General features: G+C 43.9%; 2 protein-coding genes across 6 annotated transcripts in view; one reads left to right on the forward strand and one right to left on the reverse strand.

Moving 5' to 3' along the window:
* Nucleotides 1-1763: 1763 nt before the first annotated feature.
* cstpp1 (centriolar satellite-associated tubulin polyglutamylase complex regulator 1) lies at nt 1764-16382 on the reverse strand. Of its 2 annotated transcripts, XM_074631497.1 has the most exons (9): nt 16141-16363; nt 15824-15926; nt 13263-13393; nt 12865-12949; nt 8857-8942; nt 6674-6890; nt 5033-5142; nt 3592-3655; nt 1764-3379 (listed from the first exon to the last, which is right to left on the reverse strand). In XM_074631497.1, exons 1-9 carry the CDS (start codon nt 16232-16234, stop codon nt 3211-3213), a joined length of 1059 nt encoding a protein of 352 aa, XP_074487598.1. In that variant the 5' UTR covers nt 16235-16363; the 3' UTR covers nt 1764-3210. The 2 variants fall into 2 exon arrangements, with proteins under 2 accessions (XP_074487598.1, XP_074487599.1); XM_074631498.1 differs by lacking the exon at nt 1764-3379 and having other exon boundaries at nt 3588-3655; nt 16141-16382.
* Nucleotides 16383-19047: 2665 nt separating this feature from the next.
* ckap5 (cytoskeleton associated protein 5) overlaps nt 19048-20815 on the forward strand; it is a 74375-nt gene continuing 72607 nt past the window's right edge. For all 4 annotated transcript variants that reach the window (XM_074631504.1, XM_074631505.1, XM_074631506.1 and 1 more), the window contains exon 1: nt 19048-19204. The gene's annotated coding sequence lies outside the window, so the exon portion shown is untranslated. The remainder of the gene's footprint in view (nt 19205-20815) is intronic.

A 20815-nucleotide genomic window follows, 5' to 3' on the forward strand; every position in this document is an offset into this window, starting at 1 on the left:
ATCCCTCAATGGATCTTCAGCTACTCCCTTCACCACCACCACCACCACCAGGGTCTAGACTCCAGGGAGGAATATACCTAATCTCATCACGGCATCACTACCCTCTTTTGATATACTATTCACAATGGAGTCTAACCACCAAAGACTTTGCACTATTCTTCTTATCATGCACTGTGATTGTTCATTCGATACGGGGTCTCTCCTGATTGAAATGCACGTGGGCCCACAGCAGATGTATAAATGAATAAACATAGTATATCAAAACAAAGCTGAAGTAGGAGAGATTGGAGCAAATATGATTAAAAAAAGAAGTTATTTTTATAAAACGGTGGCTATATCGTGACAGTAGTACATGGAACAGGTAACCCGAAAAAAATCATGTTCCTCTGTGTCCTCCGGTGCTCCTAACGGCATCTGCAAGATTTCACAGACCGGAGGAAAACAAGCAGTAAGAGCTGATCTGAGGTCTGCTGTCATGCTGCCGTCTATGAGAGCCGGCTGTCAATCACTCATGAACTCCGACCAAACGGTCAAACTAGGCAGCGCTGATCAAATATGAATCAATATTCTGTTACGTTAATGTCTATTTCTCTCCTCAGATGTTTTCAGAATCATCTTGTAGTGCACGGTTTAGCTGTAAAATGAGAAAGATTGTGATGCCTACCCCCATTGTGAAATCTGGTGAAGGAACGCCAAGTTTCGGTCACATGACCGGAGCACAACCAATAGGAACGCTCTCTCAATGAAATGAATTAGGAATTTTTGCCCAATGATGCCAAAAATATACTGCCTACTGCAGCTTTAAGTACAACTTTAAAGCCCTACACACCCATTGTCCTCCCACACGTTTGCACGTATTTTGCCTGATTAGACTTCTCATCTTTTCATAGAACTGAATAAAAAATGATCCTGTCTTTCAACCAATCAAATCAGTTGTGAGCAATTAACATCAATGAATGATCAGAAAGCATCCATGTAGTATCTCAGAGACAGGAAAACTGCTCTTCACAATAAAAGCGCAAGAGGCTTTTTTTTTGTTTTTGTTGCAATGTGTTGTCCCCACAGACACCTCATGTGTTGGATTTAAAGGGACAGTTAACTTGCCTTGGTTAGCACTACTCACAGATAAGAAACCTGATGATGTCACAGTGATGTCATCAAGGTAATCTGGACAGTGCTACACATTAAAGAAAAAAGCCTGTGTTACAAACTGGAGGTGTGGAGTTTGACAGATGATCTTGGTTGCATTATGGGAACTGTAGAATCCTGTGTTTTGGGAGTTTAACTCTAATACTAGGGACTAATCTTGTGCTTTGCTGCATCAATTGTGACCATACCTTTTTAGCTCGTCTTGTCTCTTGTCTCGTGTGTCCCCCAACTTTATGGAAGTGCAATATTAAGTCACTCCAAGATACCATTTAACACCAAAAAACGATCTCAGAGTCGGATACAGCATCAACTAGAATGGCACTCGGAGAGCGCAGACCTCCGCCCCCCTCTCCGTTCAGCTTGTGCCATCATCCACGTGTATTTTTGTTTATGTTGAGATCAGCTGAACGTAGCGGAGCATCGTAAAACACTTCATTCAAACTGGACAGAAACTAAGTAAACTAGTAAAAGTCACCTAAACCGTTGTCGTTACTCTTTCCAACAATCACCAAGTGTGCTTGGGTCGAACTCAACTGTAATTTCACGAGTTTAATGTGAAAAAACGCCGAATCTACAGGTGTATAATTAGGAGTGACCAACAGAAATTGTCCACATCAGGCTTCAGTTACATCTTTATTATCTTATCTTATCTTTATTATTATTATCTTTTCACCGATAGAAGGTTATAAATAACTTTGCACTGTAAATACAGTTCATGCTTGAGCTGTTCACTGTGTAGGTTCCGAACAGGCGGGGAGAGGATGAATCATTCCCTGTCACTGTGTTCAGAGTCCCTGTTCTTTAAAATGCTCAGATTGAGAAACATAGAGAACACGTATCTGCCATTGCAGTCAATATAGGGCTTATTATAATACATTTTACTTTCTTCCAGACACATACAGGGTTAACGTCCAGTGCTGTGGCCGCCCTTTAAAGGGAAAGATTTAAAGCAGCAGGAATGCTGTACATTCACCCACAACGTGTGATGAGAAGCTAATAAGTAAGGTTGGTTTGAGAACATCAAGTGCAGCTTTTTATGAAAAATCAAGCATTTACAGTCAATAATTCCACCTCCAATATGACAGAGGTTCCTCCCCATCTTTTATTCCAGTCACTCTGTAAAACCAGCAATGAAACCTGCCTTGTTTTGCTTAATAAGAAGCAGCTAACTTACAGTACCGAACTCTACTTTATTAGTTTCACTTTTAGTGGAGAGTTCTGGTGTTTCATGATGGTATAGTATAAATGCTGAAAGTAGGGATGCACCGATACCACTTTTTTTCAGACCGAGTTCGAGTACAAGTATTTACATTTGGGTACTCGCCGATACCGAGTACCGATACGAGTACTTCTCTGTGCCAAAAGACCCTCGTTAACAGCCAGCTGGAGGGTGTGAGCGACACACGGCAGGCTGGGGAGTCCCGCATACGAGGCGGTGCGCCGCGACCGGCTCTAGGTCGGCTTGGAAAGGCTCGGGGTGAAGGTGACTCGCGGCCGAAGCTTAACAAGGCTCCCCGCCCGGACCTCGCCGCACCGTGACGGGGCTCCCTGCGACTGTCGACCGGGACGGACTGTCCTCATTGCAACCCAACCACGTTGTGCCGCGGTCCACATAAAAGGCGCCATGGGTCTGTGGCGATGTCTGCCACCCACCCGACTCGTCTTGAAACACGGACCTAGGAGTCTAACGCAAGCGTGAGTCAGAGGGTGCAAGCAAAACCCTGAGGCGCAATGAAAGTGAGGGCCGACGCGCACCGGCTGAGGTGGGATCCCGGCCCAGCAGAGTCGGGCACACCACCAGACGGTCTCGGGAGGTGGAGTGTGAGGACCCGAAAGATGGTGACGAGAGGTTAATGTCGCGCTGCTGTAAAGTGGTATCGATGCCGTTGTATCGGAGCCGTTTTGCGAGTACGAGTACATGAGCACAGTATCGGACCCGATACCCGATACTGGTATTTGGTATCGGTGCATCACTAGCTGAGAGGCTTCTCAAACATGACAATAACAGAAAATAGCCACAGTGTGTAGGTGATATGTCACAGACTGGTGAAAGGTTAGAGGTCAGTTTTCAGAGGAGTCAGTCTCTTCTGTGGAACCATCGCTTTCCACCTCCATCTTCCTCCTGTGGTGGATGTTCCTCCTGGGGGAGGCCTTCCTCTGCACCTCCTTCAGCCCCCCCACCGCACTGCCACTGCTGTTGCTGCTGGGACTCACTGAGATCTGAGCGATTCTGGACCACACGGACCAAGGAAAGAGATATTAGGAGAAGGAAAGAAGATAGGAGAAGAGAGGAGAAAATCAAGCAAAGAAGACAGGCAGTAAAGGTCAAACAAAAGGAAAGATATAAGGACAACAAAATGAGAAAAACAGAAAAGCATGTTAAAATGCTTGTTATGATACAGTCATCCTGTGCAGTATACACTATACTGTATGTGCCCTCACAGTTTGTCCAGTTCCTGATCCATCTCTGGGTCAATGAGGAACTCTGCCTTGCTGGGTAACGCTCCTGCAGAAAGAGGGACGACAGAGAAGATTCAACTTTTTAAAGCATGTTCCCTAAAAGGTTATTGGCCAACAGTTTTTTAAAATCTGTTTTTCACCTCATAGCAGCAGACGTGCTTAAAATGATAAATGTATCGCTGCTGTCTGGCACACTCCCTAAGTCCCTGAAAACAGCTGCTATAAAGCCCCTACTCAAAAAGAATCATCTAGATGCTTCCATGATGAGCAGCTACTGGCCCATATCCAATCTGCCGTTTGTTGGCAAAATCATTGAAAAAATTGTTTTTAATCAACTGACCGCCTTCTTAATATCAAACGGGTACTGATGATTTTCAGTCAGGCTTCCGTGCTCATCACAGCACTGAAACAGCCCTCATTAAACATACGCCTTAATACCGACACAGGCAAAACATCAGTCCTAGTGTTACTGGACCTTACTGCAGCCTTTAACACTATTGATTAGGGATGCACCGATACCGATACCAGTATTGGATCTGATACTGTGCTCATGTACTCGTACTCTCAAAATGGCTCCGATACAACGGCACCTATACCACTTTACAGTGGTGCGCCCAACCCCGCTGGGCCGGGAACCCACCTCAGCCGGCGCGCGCTGGCCCTCATTTTCGTTGCACCACAGGGTTTTGCTTGCACCCTCTGACTTGCGCGTGCGTTAGACTCCTTGGTCCGTGTTTCAAGACGGGTTGGGTGGGTTGCCGACATCGCCGCAGACCCCTAGCGCCTTTTACGTGGGCCGAGCCCCGATCTGGCGGCACAACGCGGTTGGGGCGCACTGAGGACAGTCCACCTCGGTCGACAGTCACACCGGGAGCAGGGGGCGCCTCGGCGGGAAGAGAGGGCGCAGCGAGCCCTTTGCCCACGGTCTGGCGAGGTCCGGGCGCGGAGCGCTGTAAAGCTGCGGCCGCGAGCCTTTCCAAGCCGACCCAGAGCCGGTGGCAGCGCACCGCCTCGTATGCTGGACTCCCCAGCCTGCCGTGTGTCGCTCACACCCTCCAGCTGGCTGTTAACAAGGGTCTTTTGGCACAGAGAAGTACTCGTATCGGTACTCGGTATCGGCGAGTACCCAAATGTAAGTACTTGTACTCGGTCTGAAAAACAGTGGTATCGGTGCATCCCTACTTTTTGTCATCAAGTCGAGTCACAAGCAAGTTGAGTCTCACAGCAGTCAAGTTGCCAAACTCTCCAGCTCTGGTATATAGTAGTGTACAGAAGTCATGAAATCTGTATGAGAGTGGATGTAATCGTGAGTACTTATACACAAATCATACATTGTACACTTTACAACATATGTTGTTTTAACAACATTTTGTATGCATTAGTAGTAGCAGTAGTATTAGGGAAATGGTCATTTTAAACCTACCAATAGTTTGGTTGATGGTCTCATGTTTAGCCAGGCTCATTAGGAAGCTGTAGTAAGAGACTTTGTTAGTCTGTTCCAGTACTTCCCTCATACAGGACCTGGGAGGATGACTTCACACAGACACAGAAAGTCAGCCAAAACACACACACATAACAACAAAGAAGTGCTACTGCTGGTGTTCAGCTGCTGCATAGATGAGAGCAGGGCCACAGTCACAGGCGTAGCCGAGGGAATTCATCTTTTCACTTTCATTCAACTTTATTCAACTTCACTACACTTCTGGTTATGCCATCATCAACACATAGGACCCTATCTTACACCCGGCTCAAGGCGGCGCCACAGCGCAGCGCAACTCTCATCGCTAGTTTCAGACTGACGCAGTCGTCATTTTTACGCCCAGCACCCACGTTGTTTAAGTAGCAAATGTACTTGGCCCCGTCCGTGCGCCCATGGTTGTATTGGTCTTAAAATGAGGTGTGGTCAGGCGCTTTGTTAGCGCATTGCTATATTGAGGCAAAGAAAGCGTGACCGCCTGGTGACCGGAGGAGTGCTGAGAGCGCACTGCAGGTTGAGCAATACAGAATGCCGGAGAGCCTTACTTCATTATATTAGATTTAGGGATGCTAATTTTGAAAAATGTTCTTAACCGATAACCGACCCTCGTTAACCAATTATTAACCGTTAACCGAAAAGATTTGTGCCTCGCATGCAGCGGTGCGCCAGCAGTAGGAGCACAACAGATATTGGTTGACGGGAGTCTCCAGTTCACCGTCCGGGAGCGTTAACTTAGCAGCTACGATGCTGCGTGTAGTGTCGCGGACATGCAGCCACTTTCCCAGTAAAAGTTTCCACCGCACATTTAGTTTAGTTTAGCATGTTGTCAGCTGTGTGTCTGCCCGGCGGAACGATACTTTGTCTGCCCGGCATAACTTTAGCGAGTTTCCAACAAACAGTGTGTGTATTTGTTCTACGTTAGCAGCTCTAGCATTGCCGGAGGCTTCGTGCTCGCCGCCGCCGCACACGTAGTCTGCGTAACTTTAGCGAGTTTCCAACAGACCGTGTGTGTGTGTGTTGGTGGTGAGTGTGAGGTTGTTGGTGGTGTTCTAGCTGTGATCGTAGGTGTAGCAGTGTGTGTACAGTTTATTTGTCGGTGAATAAATGCTACGAAACTACAACTCCTCCGCTCCGCTCAAGCGAGCCAGAGACCGGAGCTGACTTCCTGTATCCTGCAACTCCGGCTCCGCCTCTTAAGGTGGGCTGTTAAGGTGGACCAGCTTTTCTCCTTAAAGAAACAAGCCGCTCTTCTGAGCCGCTCAGCTTTTGAGTTAATTATTAACTTTCTTTTAACCGTTTTAACCGATAGCGTTAATCAGTTAAAATGCTTAATGTCGGTTAACGGTTAAACGGTTAATTATGTACATCCTTAATTTGTAATTTTTCAGTTAAAGGTACAGTGTTGACAAGATAAGTTAATAAGGTGTTATCAACGTGTGACTTCACATGGCAATTTCACATGGTTTTGGCCTCTCTGGCCTTCCATATATTTTCTTGTAAATACTATATACACTATACTATCAGAGCAAGTTTCTAGAAGGTGTCTGGTCCTAGTGATTGAGAATGGAGTGTGTATGTGTGTTTTACCTGTGTTTGAACCTGTCACAAAGGGCATCTATACACTGAGCCAGAGTGGACGGTTCCACTCCGTCCTGCTGCTGCTGCTGCTGCTCCTCCTTGTCGTTCTCCTCTGCAGCCACAGAGGGGAGCTGCTCGATGGAGGTGGACGTGGGGACGATGACGGTGTTAGGACTCTTCCCTGCTAACAGATCCTGGTAGATCATCAGCGCGCTGTCCAGGAACTCTACACACAGAGGATTACGGGCAGTTGGAAGTGAGGGGGTTAAATTCTGTTTTATTCAGCTATTTGCTGGAAATGGGATTTGACTGCTAATAAAAATGTGATATAAATTTCATATTCATTATATTAATTTCATTATTCCTCACACACTTATAGGTTGTTAATAGGTTTCTATTATTATTTTCATATCAGACATCTGAACATAGAAATCCTTCCTGTGTGGTGTACAAGAGTTTTCTCTCTGTGTTAAGCTGGGGACACAGCAAGCCGACATCAGAGAACTAGCTGCGACAAAGGCCACCCGTTGAGTTGCCTCACGTCGCCTTAGTCTTGGCCAAAAAGTTGCACTCGAACACACTGCAAAGACGACAGGCAATGGCCGACTACCACGTACTTTCTGTGCCTGCGTGAGATGAAATAACTCTCCACACCAGCAGGCGGCGGTAGTCTGTATTCATCATCAAAAAGGGAAACCGGAAGACTGAGGACGGCGGATATACAAGCTGTTGTTATGATACTTAACTTTACATGAAACAAAGCGGCATTGGCCGACCATTTCCACTCCACTCTCACTCACCACTTAGCTTCATTCCAGATGTTCATGTCACTGTGACAACATCCGTGTGTTGGAACGATCAGATGAGATGAAGATGAAAAATGAGAAGAGCCTTCTGTGTTTTTCCTTTTGACTTTACTCGTTTCCTTGCTTTCCTGACTTCCGTTTCTCTTCTCTTGCACTGAAGCAGAACCGCCAAACAGAGTGATTTCTCTCACCGAAGAGCTCTGCCGGCTCCGCCGCCGATCCAACATGCTGAAAAAACCTCCAACACGGGCAGAAAAGTGCCGGCAAACTCGGCCGACGGACGCTCACCAACGGCCCCAAACTGTCTGACGGCCGACCATCGGCTTGGTGTGTAAGGGCCTTTAAGGAGAGCACAGCTTCTCATCCTAAAACTATTTAATCAACAATCAGAGAGTTTTACCCATAGAAATACAATAGGAGTAGAATGGACATTCCCATTCAAATCAATGTAGCAGGATGGTCAGAGCGGCGGACATTTCCATGTGTACCGTTGCCATTGCGACGGGCTAACTTCCGTATAAACTAAACTAAACTAAACTAAATTTAACAACTTCATGCTTCATCCACACACTCGTCACAGCGTAGAAAAGCATATTGCTATGGCCAGATGAGTAACAACTTTGTTCAGCTCATTTTCTGTAACTAGCAGAATTAGCAAGCTAGCTAACTAGCCAGCTGAGTTAGCTAGTTTGCTAATCCCGCCATGCATTAATGCTACACTGGTGACAGAAAGTGAGCCGTGCAGCAGGCTACGGTCCCTCCGCCTCACTAGGACAAGCTACCTAGCTAACTAGCCAGCCATCGGTCACTGGAGATGTGTCCACAGAGTAGGGCGGGTCATGCATTCGCTATAGCAGGATACGTACTAGCTACAACCACACGTTACAGCCCCACTGATGTGTGTTGTCTCCGTAACAACTCAAAACAACTACCATTTTATTTTGTACTTGTCAAATGACCACGGAAAAAAGTTCAATGTCAGGTCTACTCCTCCATCCATTCATCCATCCATCCATCCATCCATCCATCCATCCATCCATCCATCCATCCATCCATCCATCCATCAATCTGCTTCCGCTTATCCGGGGCCGGGTTGCGGGGGCAGCAGGCTTAGCAGGGAATTCCAGGCGTCCCTCTCCCAGGCAACGCTTTCCAGCTCTTCCTGGGGGACCCTGAGACATTCCCAGGCCAGACCAGATATATAATCTCTCCCGTGCAGGACACAAGGGGGCAAAAGAAATCTTCACGACTGTGCATGTGCACAGGGGATGAAACCAATAGCAACAGCTCTTAAAGGATGGAGCCTATACAATATAAAAGTGAATGTACAGTATAAGCCTGGGCATACTGTACATAGCCAATATGAAACAGTAGCTTCTATTGTACCTTGGTAGTAGAACTGCAGCTGGAGGGCATAAAGGAAATCAGAGAAAGACATCAGACAGTCGATGGCGTCATCCATCAGGACAATTCTACAGGACAAGAAAAGAAAAGCAGATAATAACAGTTTACACCAGTCCTCTGTCAACCCAGCGGTGAACTAGTCATTAAAGGTAGGGTTGGGAGTGCTGCTCAAATACAGTTTTTGTTACATTTGTTGAAATTCTCATTACATCCCCGACAGCAATCAAATCAAAGCGGAGCAGCACTTTTTACAAACCAAGAGCAAACTATAATATTAGACAAATACGAAGAAGTTAAACACATAATACAGACTAAAATGAACACAGTAGAAGCTGCCAAATGCAGGAAGGACAGCTGGTAAAAGAAAAAAAAAAATGCAGATGTGTGAATGTGTAAATGAACAGACTCATTAATAACAAAGTCGTGGCGAGTATGACTACTTCTTTCAGCTGCATCATCGACTCAGGCAGTGTGAAATGGACTTGAGAGCAAGTAAAAAAAATAATATTACAACATAATTCAAAGCGGTAATCACCCACAGCACACAGCCAGCTGTCCTTCCTGCATCTGTCAGTTTAAACTGTGGTGTTTTTAGCCCGATTATCACTTCTTCGTATGTGTGTAATATTATCATAGGATCCGCACACCGAGCTCTGATTGGTCAGTAGGAGGTGCTTTTATACGAGTTGATCTCTTATCTGGAACATAACCTGCTCCGGAGCAGGTTAGCTGTTCAGGATCAGTTACCATGGCGATCTATCCCAGTAAGAAGTGGACCACCATCGTAGGACTAAAAAACCCTGAGTTAAACCTGGAGTTACCTCACTAACCCCAAATCCTGCTTCGTAGTACTGGCCTAAGTTCTCTCTGCTCTGGCACACCTGAATCAGCTGATGCTCAGCCCTGATCCAACAGTAAGGGCTGCTGAGTATGTTATTAACTAATATTGTTCTTATCGATTTATTTTTCACTGCTCGTGGCCGATAAACTGATGATGATGACAGCGGTGCGTATGGTAGACAGGCTACGGTAAAAACACTTGCATGTTATGGATTCAAAGTGTATAGAAAATTAACATTTATAACACAGGCAGCGACGGTCTTCTTGTACTAATTCCCCACCTACCTAATGTTTATTTGGCGCTCAGTTAGTATGATGAACATCGTTTTATCAGTGCTTATCATTAGGGATGCACAGATAACGATACCAGTATCAGGTATCGGGTCCGATACTGTGCTCATGTACTCATACTCGCAAAACGGCTCCGATACAACGGCACCGATACCACTTTACGGTGGTGCGCCGTGCTGTGAGGGCCGTGCTGGCGCACACCGGCCCTCACTTTCATTGCGCCACGGGGTTTTGCTTGCACCCTCCGACTCGCGCGTGCATTAGACTCCTTGGTCCGTGTTTCAAGACGGGTCGGGTGGGTTGCCGACATCGCCACAGAACTGGTGCCTTTTACGTGGGCCGAGGCCCGATCTGGCAGCACGACGCAGTTGGGCGCCCCGGTCGACAGTCACACCAGGAGCAGGGGGCCGTCCCCGGCGGGGAGTGAGGGCACAGCGAGCCCTTTGTCCACGGTGCGGCGAGGTCTGGGCGGGGAGCGTTGTAAACCTGCAGCCGCGAGCCACCTTCCCCCCGAGCCTTTCCAAGCCGACCTAGAGCCGGTCGCGGCGCACCGCCCCGTATGCGGGCATCCCCAGCCTGCCGTGTGTCGCTCACACCCTCCAGCTGGCTGTTAACGAGGGTCCTTTTGGACAGAGAAGTACTCGTATCGATACTCGGTATCGGCGAGTACCCAAATGTAAGTACTTATATTTTGTACTCGGTCTGAAAAAAAGTGGTATCAGTGCATCCGTACTTATCATCGAGCATTAGTAAACACAGTTCTGCCTTGGCATTTTAACAGAATGACTGCTAGATAACTCCCTCTCATCAGCGATATTATGTAACGTTACGGATTTCGCAGGACGTTGGAGCACCCTCATTCTCCCCCCCACCCCTCCCGTGCTGTGCGTCGGCTCGACCAGCCGTATAATGGCAAGGATCACATCTTTTTTAAGCTTGTGTCTCATGAGGCCCCCTGGTACACCAGCTCCCAGCATTAAGGCGCCATTGCTCATTCGGCCCAAATGAAATGATTGAATGGCCTGCCTGCCTACCTACGTGCACTCTGCCCGTGCACTCATTGCACATCACCGGAGTCTTCCACAAGCTTCTAGCTTGACAGCTGCGAGTACTAAAAATAGCCATGTTCATTAAGGGACTTTTGGAGCTAATGCTGCCAGCTACTTTAATTGGAAAAGAGTTGGCAACGCTGAGCCGGATTTTCAGGTTGGATCAGTTTTAAAAATCTAGTGTACCCTAGATTACACACCCTACCTTTAAGGGACTCAACTATCCTGGATGTAACACATGTCAAATAAAAAACAGTAAGCGCATAAGACCCAAAACATCTGAGAGATGAGAATAAAAAAAAAAAAAATTGGCCATTAAATGTGAAGGGCATGAGGAGAGCAGATTTTGCACACAATAACTGTAAGATGATATCATATTTTCTTGTTAAGTCTGTTGTAATGTATAGCACTGGCATGTGTAGTATACACAATATACTCTGAACAACAACATAACACTTGAGTTTAAATAAAAGATCTAAGACTTTTTCTAAGCACATAAGAGGCTTATTTCTCTCAAATTTTGTGCACAAATTTGTTAAAATCTATGTTAGTGAGCACTTCTCCTTTGCCAAGATAATCCATCCACCTGACAGGTGTGGCATATCATGATGCTGATTAAAGGTATAATATGTAACCGCTGCTGTTTGTAAACACACCGCCTTCAAAGTTGGCCACACCTCCACAGCCCAACGAGCCGAGAGGGCCAGAGAGCAGCGATGGTGGAGCGAGCTATAGAGTGACTGAAGAGAGAGAGCGGCGTTCGTGAGAACAAAGCAGTGGATCAGAGAAATAAAACGTTATTTTCTGATTGTTTCCCGCGGTTACATTCTAAAGCATAAGCACTCAAGTCACTGCACAACTTCGCAAAGTTAGAAGTGATGATTGAGAGGGATTCATTTTGTACCAGTCTATTAATTTTTTTTTTAGGAAATTCTTGCATATTATACCTTAAAACAGCATGATTATTACACAGGTGTGCCTTGGACTAGTCCCAATAAAAGGCCACTCTAAAGTGTGCAATTTTATCACACATCACAATGCCACATATGTCACAAGTTTTGAGGGAGCGTGCCATTGGCAATGCCAGAATGTCCACCTGAGCTGTTGCACAATTTCTGCACAAACTGTCAGAAACCGTCTCAGGGAAGCTCATCTGTGTGCTCGTTTTCCTCAGCAGGGTCTTGACCTGACTGCAGTTCATTGTCCTAACCGACTCGAGTGGGCAAATGCTCACCTCTGATGGCATCTGGCACTTTTGAGAAGTGTTCTCTTCACGGATGAATCCCGTGTGACTGTCTGTAGCCCTAATCATGTGAAATCCATAGTTCAGAGTGCCTAATATATGTATTTTATTAAGATAAAACTACACATTTGAGAGTGGTCTTCTATTGGGACCAGCCCAAGGCACACCTGTGTAATAATCATGCGGTTTAATCAGCATCTCACTAACACAGATTTAAACAGATCTGTGCACAAAAAGTGTACATAGAAAAAGTCTTAGATGTTTTAGTTAAACTCATGAAAAAAAAAGTGTTTATATTTTTTTCAGTGTGACTACACGATGATTACAGTGTATTTTAATACTACTTTGATGGCAATCTTATTTAGTATGTACCTCATACTAATCGTCATAGTAAACTGAACAGGCATATTTTCACAGCGTGCACTGTTAAAGTTGTGGTAACCAAACTTTGGATTGGTGAACAACAGTACTAAGTAATCCAGGTCAAAAGGGTTTGGTGGTGATATAATAAAATGTATTGAAGGGAACGAGTTTAGTGTGTTGTCCAAGTCGTGTCTGTGTACTGACCTGGCTGCACTCTGCACCATCTCCAAAGGGAAGTCTGGACACAATAACTGCAGCAGCGACCTGTACTCCAGCATTGAAACCAACTCTGGAATACAATAAGAGAAGAAAACTAACTTTAGTTACAGAATATACAACAGTGAAGCACTGATTTAAATGTCAAGGACAGACAAACCAACCTGACAAGTGGGTTTTGCAAGTCAATCAAATGATTATTTGGAAACTAATGACAGACAGTACACTGCTGTGTATTGGACGTGACTTCACTTAACGGTCTGTAATAACTAGGACTTTAAATGTGAGTCTTATGTTATAAAATAAACACAGTCTTACATAGAGACAATCTAACTACGATCAAAACAGACAAGTTTCCATTCTAATTCATTCTGGCTCTCACTCACCTCCACTCTTGGCGATCTGTCTGTAGCATCTCCAGAAGACTCTGATGAAGGAGGCTCTGTTATGGGGAGTAGCCCTGATGTAATTATACTCTCTGAAGAGCACGTGGTTACTGTTCTTTACACTGCTGAAACTACAAATACACACATACAAATTGAAAAAATAAGCAAAAGTCCATCTCAAAATTCATGTAATCAGTTAGTTAAAAAATGATACACAAAATGCATTAATTGTGTTTACTTCCACCGACTGTCTCAGCTAGTGTTACTTGTGAAACAGAAATGTGATCTAGTTTTGTAGAGACTTTCTCACCGTTTACATTCGTTACATACTGTACATTCAGCACAAGACGAATATGCATCACTGGCTTTCTGCGTCACATTTACAAAGACAAATTAAAGTGAATTTGTACTTTTCCAATATCATCTTTGCGGAGATGTGCCATTTAAAATGTTTGTATTAGCCTCCCAAACCTCACATTAGTCAAAAGGTTTTCCAGAAGAACTAGGTAGCTGACATTAGGTGACATTAGAACTAGGTAGCTGACATTAGGTGTCATTAGAACTAGATAGCTGACATTAGGTGTCATTAGGTGACATTAGAACTAGGTAGCTGACATTAGGTGTCATTAGGTGACATTAGAACTAGGTAGCTGACATTAGGTGACATTAGGTGTCATTAGAACTAGGTAGCTGACATTAGGTGTCATTAGAACTAGATAGCTGACATTAGGTGTCATTAGGTGTCATTAGGTGACATTAGAACTAGGTAGCTGACATTAGGTGTCATTAGGTGACATTAGAACTAGGTAGCTGACATTAGGTGACATTAGGTGTCATTAGAACTAGGTAGCTGACATTAGGTGACATTAGGTGACATTAGAACTAGGTAGCTGACATTAGGTGACATTAGCGCTGACATTAGCGCTTTTCTAGTCTTCCGACCACTCAAAGCGCTTTACACTACATGTCAGCATTCACCCATTCACCCACACATTCATACACTGATGGCAGAGGCTACTAAGGTCCAACTTTGCCCATCAGGATTTAATCTAAATACTCATTCACACACCGATGGCTATGCCTCCGGGAGCAATTTGGGGTTAAGTGTCTTGCTCAAGGACACATCGACATGTGACCCGGAGCAGCCGGGGATCGAACCACCGACCTTCCAATTGGTGGACAACCTGCTCTACCCTCTGAGTCACTCTTTCCATCCACCACTATTGGTTTTGTGTTATCAGCCCTACTTGTATTAGTTATTACAGCTGCTAGACTGCTATTGTGGCTGCTTCTATATCTCTCTCTCTCTATCTCTCTCTCTCTCTCTCACTCTATCTATCTGTCCCCCCAGCCGGTCTCGGCAGATGGCCGCCCGCCCTGCGCCCGGTTCTGCTCCAGGTTTCTTCCCAGTAATCGGGGAGTTTTTCCTGGCCACAGTGCGCTTGGTGGATCCTGTTGGGTCTCAAAACTATGGTGTACGGTCATAGACCTGCTCTACATATAAAGCGTCTTGAGATAACTTCTGTTGTGATTTGACGCTATACAAAAATAAATTGATTTGATTTGATTTGATTTGATTAGGTGTCATTAGAACTAGGTAGCTGACATTAGGTGTCATTAGGTGACATTAGAACTAGGTAGCTGACATTAGGTGACATTAGGTGTCATTAGAACTAGGTAGCTGACATTAGGTGTCATTAGAACTAGATAGCTGACATTAGGTGTCATTAGGTGTCATTAGGTGACATTAGAACTAGGTAGCTGACATTAGGTGTCATTAGGAGACATTAGAACTAGGTAGCTGACATTAGGTGACATTAGGTGACATTAGAACTAGGTAGCTGACATTAGGTGACATTAGGTGTCATTAGAACTAGGTAGCTGACATTAGGTGTCATTAGGTGACATTAGAACTAGGTAGCTGACATTAGGTGACATTAGGTGTCATTAGAACTAGGTAGCTGACATTAGGTGTCATTAGAACTAGATAGCTGACATTAGGTGTCATTAGGTGTCATTAGGTGACATTAGAACTAGGTAGCTGACATTAGGTGTCATTAGGTGACATTAGAACTAGGTAGCTGACATTAGGTGACATTAGGTGACATTAGAACTAGGTAGCTGACATTAGGTGACATTAGAACTAGGTAGCTGACATTGGGTGTCATTAGAACTAGGTAGCTGACATTAGGTGTCATTAGGTGACATTAGAACTAGGTAGCTGTCATTAGGTGTCATTAGAACTAGGTAGCTGACATTAGGTGACATTAGGTGTCATTAGAACTAGGTAGCTGACATTAGGTGACATTAGGTGACATTAGAACTAGGTAGCTGACATTAGGTGACATTAGGTGACATTAGAACTAGGTAGCTGACATTAGGTGACATTAGGTGTCATTAGAACTAGGTAGCTGACATTAGGTGACATTAGGTGACATTAGAACTAGGTAGCTGACATTAGGTGACATTAGGTGACATTAGAACTAGGTAGCTGACATTAGGTGACATTAGGTGTCATTAGGTGTCATTAGGTGACTGACTGTGTGTTGAGTGGAACATACTATTCAGCAAAGAAGCGGATCACCCCAAACTGAGTGTATTCCTCTTTATGTTCCAGCAGCTGGGTCACTGCATCACTCAGGTAGAACAACACATTACTGTCCGCTGTGAGGAGAACAAACACAAAGTCACAGACAGGCTTGAACACTAGAACAGTTAACTATAGCTAGTTAACCGTTTCAATACATTCAGTGACGAGACAGAGCGATCATTAGATAGCTAGATAGACTGTTAAATGAAAGTAACGTTATTATACACCAAGAGATGAGTTATCTAAAGAGCTCCACTGTTAGCACTGCACGGCTAACACAGGACCTACCGAGGTACTCGTCATCCGGGACGGCTGAATTAAACCGGCTCATTGTGGTCGTGTTTGAGGAGATAACGTTGAAATGATCATCTATACACTTCATGTGTGTGTAGCTGTGATCTATGAGCTATCCAGCTAGCTATGTACACCAGTTAATACATGTCATTCCGGTAGCCTGGAGAGTCCGCTAGCTATCACAGCACTGACTGGTCCTGGTCCTGGTCCTAACCATGGACACGGTCCTAACATGGTGGGCTTCCATGGAAACAGCACGATGTTGTGAGTTACAGTAATTAAATGCCCCCCGAACAACACAGCACACGAAGGTTCCATTTTCCACACTACTACTACTACAACTACAAATAATAATAATAATAATAATAATAATAATAATAATAATAATAATAATTATTATTATTATTATTATATTATTATACTTCTGATACTCCATATTTAAAATTGGCAAATAGCATTATTTTCTCAGCAAAAACAGTAGTCCATAGTCAGACTTAGGAAGCAATAACCTTAAAGGTCCCATATTGTAAAAAGTGAGATTTTCATGTCTTTGATATTATAAAGCAGGTTTAAGTGCTTTATAAATACTGTGAAAGTATCGAAATGCTCAATATATGGAGAAATACACACAACTCGTTTTCAGAAATTGCGCGTTTGAAACAAGCCGTCAGGATTTCTGTCCATTTGTGATGTCACAAATATACAATATTTAGACCATTACACAGTTTTAAATGAAAACATTTTAAATGTGTCTCAGTTTATTTCCTGTTGCAATGTATGCGAATGACATCAGCTGACAGGAAGTAAACATGGACCCAAACTGTTGCTTAGCAACGTCATTCCGTTGCAATTCCGTTGAAATGCACTAAAACGGAGCGTTTCAGACAGAGGGTAAATACAGCTTTATTCAGACAGACAGAATGAGGAAAATAAATGTTTTTTGAACATTACAGCATGTAAACATGTTCTAGTAGAAACACAAAATACAAGTATGAACATGAAAATGAGCATGATATGGGACCTTTAACTTGTAGTGTAGCAGCAATAGACAAATTGAAGGACCAAAACGTACATTAGGTTGTGTTATTTGTCACTGTGTACGGTCAACAGGCTACTCTGCACAATCAGGCACTCATCTCTTGCATAAAGTGTCTTGGAATGTTGGTCGAGGCTGTTGAATGTTAGCCTATTTACAACATAATTCAAAGGTAAAATGGCTTTCTCTATTTGAGTGGTAAGTGTCTTTGTGTCTGTGTCTTTGAAATTAGTCTACTTGTCTGTGTCCTGTGCTGCTATATTTACAGTAACGCCATATCTAAGTAATTTTTCACTGTATGTTTTCAGTAATTAAGTGACTGTCTCTGTTTGTAATTTGCAGTTGTTGAAGAGTTACAGTTTGACAATGGAAGATAGAGATAGATGGAAGGCTGGTGTGGATTGTTCTGTTCTACGTGTTCTGCTATTGCATTTGTTTGCTCTTCCCATGCCAGTTTTCTATCTGCCATTTGCAATCTGTTATACCAAATACAGTGGTAGTCCGTGAAGAAATGTGTACCCTGTTTCCCTTAAGGCTGGCTAACAACATCGTCTCTGACCCCAACCATGTTTTGAACAGTGAATATCAATTGTTACCATCAAATCGGAGATACAGGGTTCCACGATTTAATAAGGTTAGACTGAAGCACTCTTTTGTACATCAGTCAATCCTTAAACTAAATATGGAGCCTAATCCCAGATCAAATGTGCGTTAAAGGGCCCTGAATATCGTCTTCTGTGATTGTAATGTTTAAATGTTTGTATCCTTGTTTATTGTCTTTGTCCTTTCTGTGATGTTGCAAATGGAGCTGCTGTGATGCAAAACAAATTTCAGACCTGTCTGACAATAAAGTATTATCGTTATCGTTCATTTCATTGTATGTGGGAGTGTGAGCGGCTCCACATGTCCAATTCAGAAAACTAGTTCTTAAATTAATTTCTAAATAAACACAAAGTTCCCCGAGAAGCAAAATCGGGCTCATTACATACCTTAAGGATTTTCCAGTAAACTGATAGAAAATAAGAATTAATCAATATTAATAGCAAACATCAATGGAAGAAGCCATAATCAATTGAGCTGATACTACGATTCACCATGGCAGCAGGTAAATTGTCACTGTATGTTGTATTTGATCAAGAGTGACATGGTTCTGATTAATAAGCAGTATTTCTTAGATTTATGGGATATAACCTGAGGCATATTGTGTCCGTGTGTGTTTGTTTACACATTTACAAATACATGTAATTAGATGAACAACCTGCAGCCAGTCAAATCACGCAGGAGTAAAGCCGGGAGGGCTTTCTTTCAGAGCAGCCAATCAAATCTCTACTAAGGATTGCAATACATGTGATGGTCCAATCAGCAAAGGACATTTCATACCTTAGGGCGGACCATAGTTCAAATGCAACCAATCAATGCCTTTGTCTAGTGACGAGCCGCTAATGAATAAAATGTAAATGTGTAAACCGTGAATCCAACATGTTGTGGGGTGTACTGGTGTCTCCTGGCCGGTATCTTGTTCTTCATGCAGTGAGACTGTAATTCAGGGTCTGGATTAAATACCAGAGGGATATAGTCCTTCAGGGTGGTGTCCCTGTCCCCGCCCCTCCTCTGCCTCGGTCTCCCCGCCCTTGGAGACATTTCAAAAACCTGCAACAAGTTGGACACAAGCAGCAGTGACGAACCGGAAGTTGGTGTTCCTTTGCGTTTAAAATAAGAGCGCAAAATGTCTCGGCTGCACATAAAATGCATAGGAAAATTAAACCGTGTTCCACAGTGTTGATTTAAATAAGACGTCTACTACTACACAATGTTTGTTAATTAATTTGTTGCTTTGTATTAAGACGAGGAACGTTGTAGCTTTCAGTTTTATTGAGAACCGGAAGTTGTGCTTTGTCTTCTGGTTCCGTACTGAACGGTTTGTATAAAGCTCCTCAGACTCGGCTCCTCCAGAGTGATCTCAGTATCAGCCCTGTCTACCTGGACCAGCAGCACCCTATTGTCTCCTAGAGACACTAACAGGTATGCCAGCGATATACTATTATTCTCTTATTATAGTCAGAACCAGTATTGTACTGTGAGCCAGCGTGTTGGATGGTTGTTCTGCAGCTGTGGTTGATAACTGCGTCGTTAGGCCTGACTGACTGTGGAAGGTTAGCTAGCTCAGCTAGCTCCTAGCCTGGTTGCTAAGCAGCTAGCTAACAGCGATTCTCCACCGATAGCAAACAATGAGCTCTCTACATGAACATCTGCTGGACCTAAACGTTAACTGTATACGACACATTCTAGCAGGCTACATGTTGGTTGCTTGTATTGTGTTGCTGTAGTGGCTCTAAGCAGACTGAGCGGGCTGACGTGCTAACGGAGCAACTGTCACAGTGGTTGCTAACGTGGCTAGTCAATGATGGCGCTCATCTGACTAGCTGGTAACCAGGACAGCTACATAACATGGTGACCACTCCTAGTCTGACTCTGAGCACACTGGAGACAACCATGGGGACAACCAGTGGACTGATTAGCTACACGATGTCACGGTTTGCTAACCTAGTTGATTAGAACTGGCTGCATTTGATGGTGCAGTCTCGTTTCTGAGTGCACGTCCTCCTCCAGCCAGTCTAGTATTCCAGTCAGGATTGTGGCGGTTTACAGCTACCTGTCTAACTGTTACCTCTCGCGTGCATGCGCTTATACCTGTCATACGTGTGCATGTGAAACACTGTGTATAACGTTACTTGGAGTTACAGCTGGGTGATGTTGATCTATCAGTCTGTGATCTGTAAGTTAGCAAGTTATGTCTGTGGTTTTGGTTATAATGTGTTTGTAAACTAACATAAATGTGTTCTGTTTATCAGTCTTAAAGGCTGTATTACAGTTCAGTGATGAACAACTGAACTCCTCTGTTGTATCGCAGTGGGATAAACATTGGGTGCTTCTGACTGCTTGGACATCATATCCACATTACTAATGAGTTGTCTTAGATTGTATAATGTTACACCCTAACCCATAGTTTAGATTGTGTATGTAAGCAACAATAGCTAGTTGCTTGAGCAAAATAGCATCACACTGTCAAGAACAAGATTTATTTTGACCAGAACTCTCAGGTGGGTGTTGGTGAGCTATGGTGGCTCACAATAAGAAGCATAGTTGAAATGTTTGCTGTTTGGTGGTACAGGTGCATGCTGTCTTTAATTGTGACTAGATAACTCTGTGTACAGTATGTGCACCTACGTTAATGAATAACCATGATCACATTACATTAGCAATATTTGAATGGAGTTAGGTAAGTTTGCATAGCTTATATGTAAGACTGGCTGCAAGTGGATCAGTATTTTGCAGAGATGTGTGTGATGTCTTTAGCCTTTTTACCAGAATGGGTTAGATCAATATGCAATATGAACCCATAGCCCCTCCCTGAATGTGCATTAGACAATCACATGCTTATGCTTTCAAGTGGAAGTGAGTGCAGGTCAGTAAGTGAGTGACATTGCAACTGAAACAATGTTATTGATAAAATCAGACAAAGTGTCTTTGGTGAAGCACTTTCAGGACTTGAGATTGAAGAGACTGTTACAGACAACTAAACTAGAGCCATCTGTTATTTTCAAGAAATGTTGTCGGCCTCAAAAATCCATT

The sequence above is a fragment of the Sebastes fasciatus genome, chromosome 4, assembly GCF_043250625.1.
Source record: "Sebastes fasciatus isolate fSebFas1 chromosome 4, fSebFas1.pri, whole genome shotgun sequence".
NCBI lineage: Eukaryota > Metazoa > Chordata > Actinopteri > Perciformes > Sebastidae > Sebastes > Sebastes fasciatus.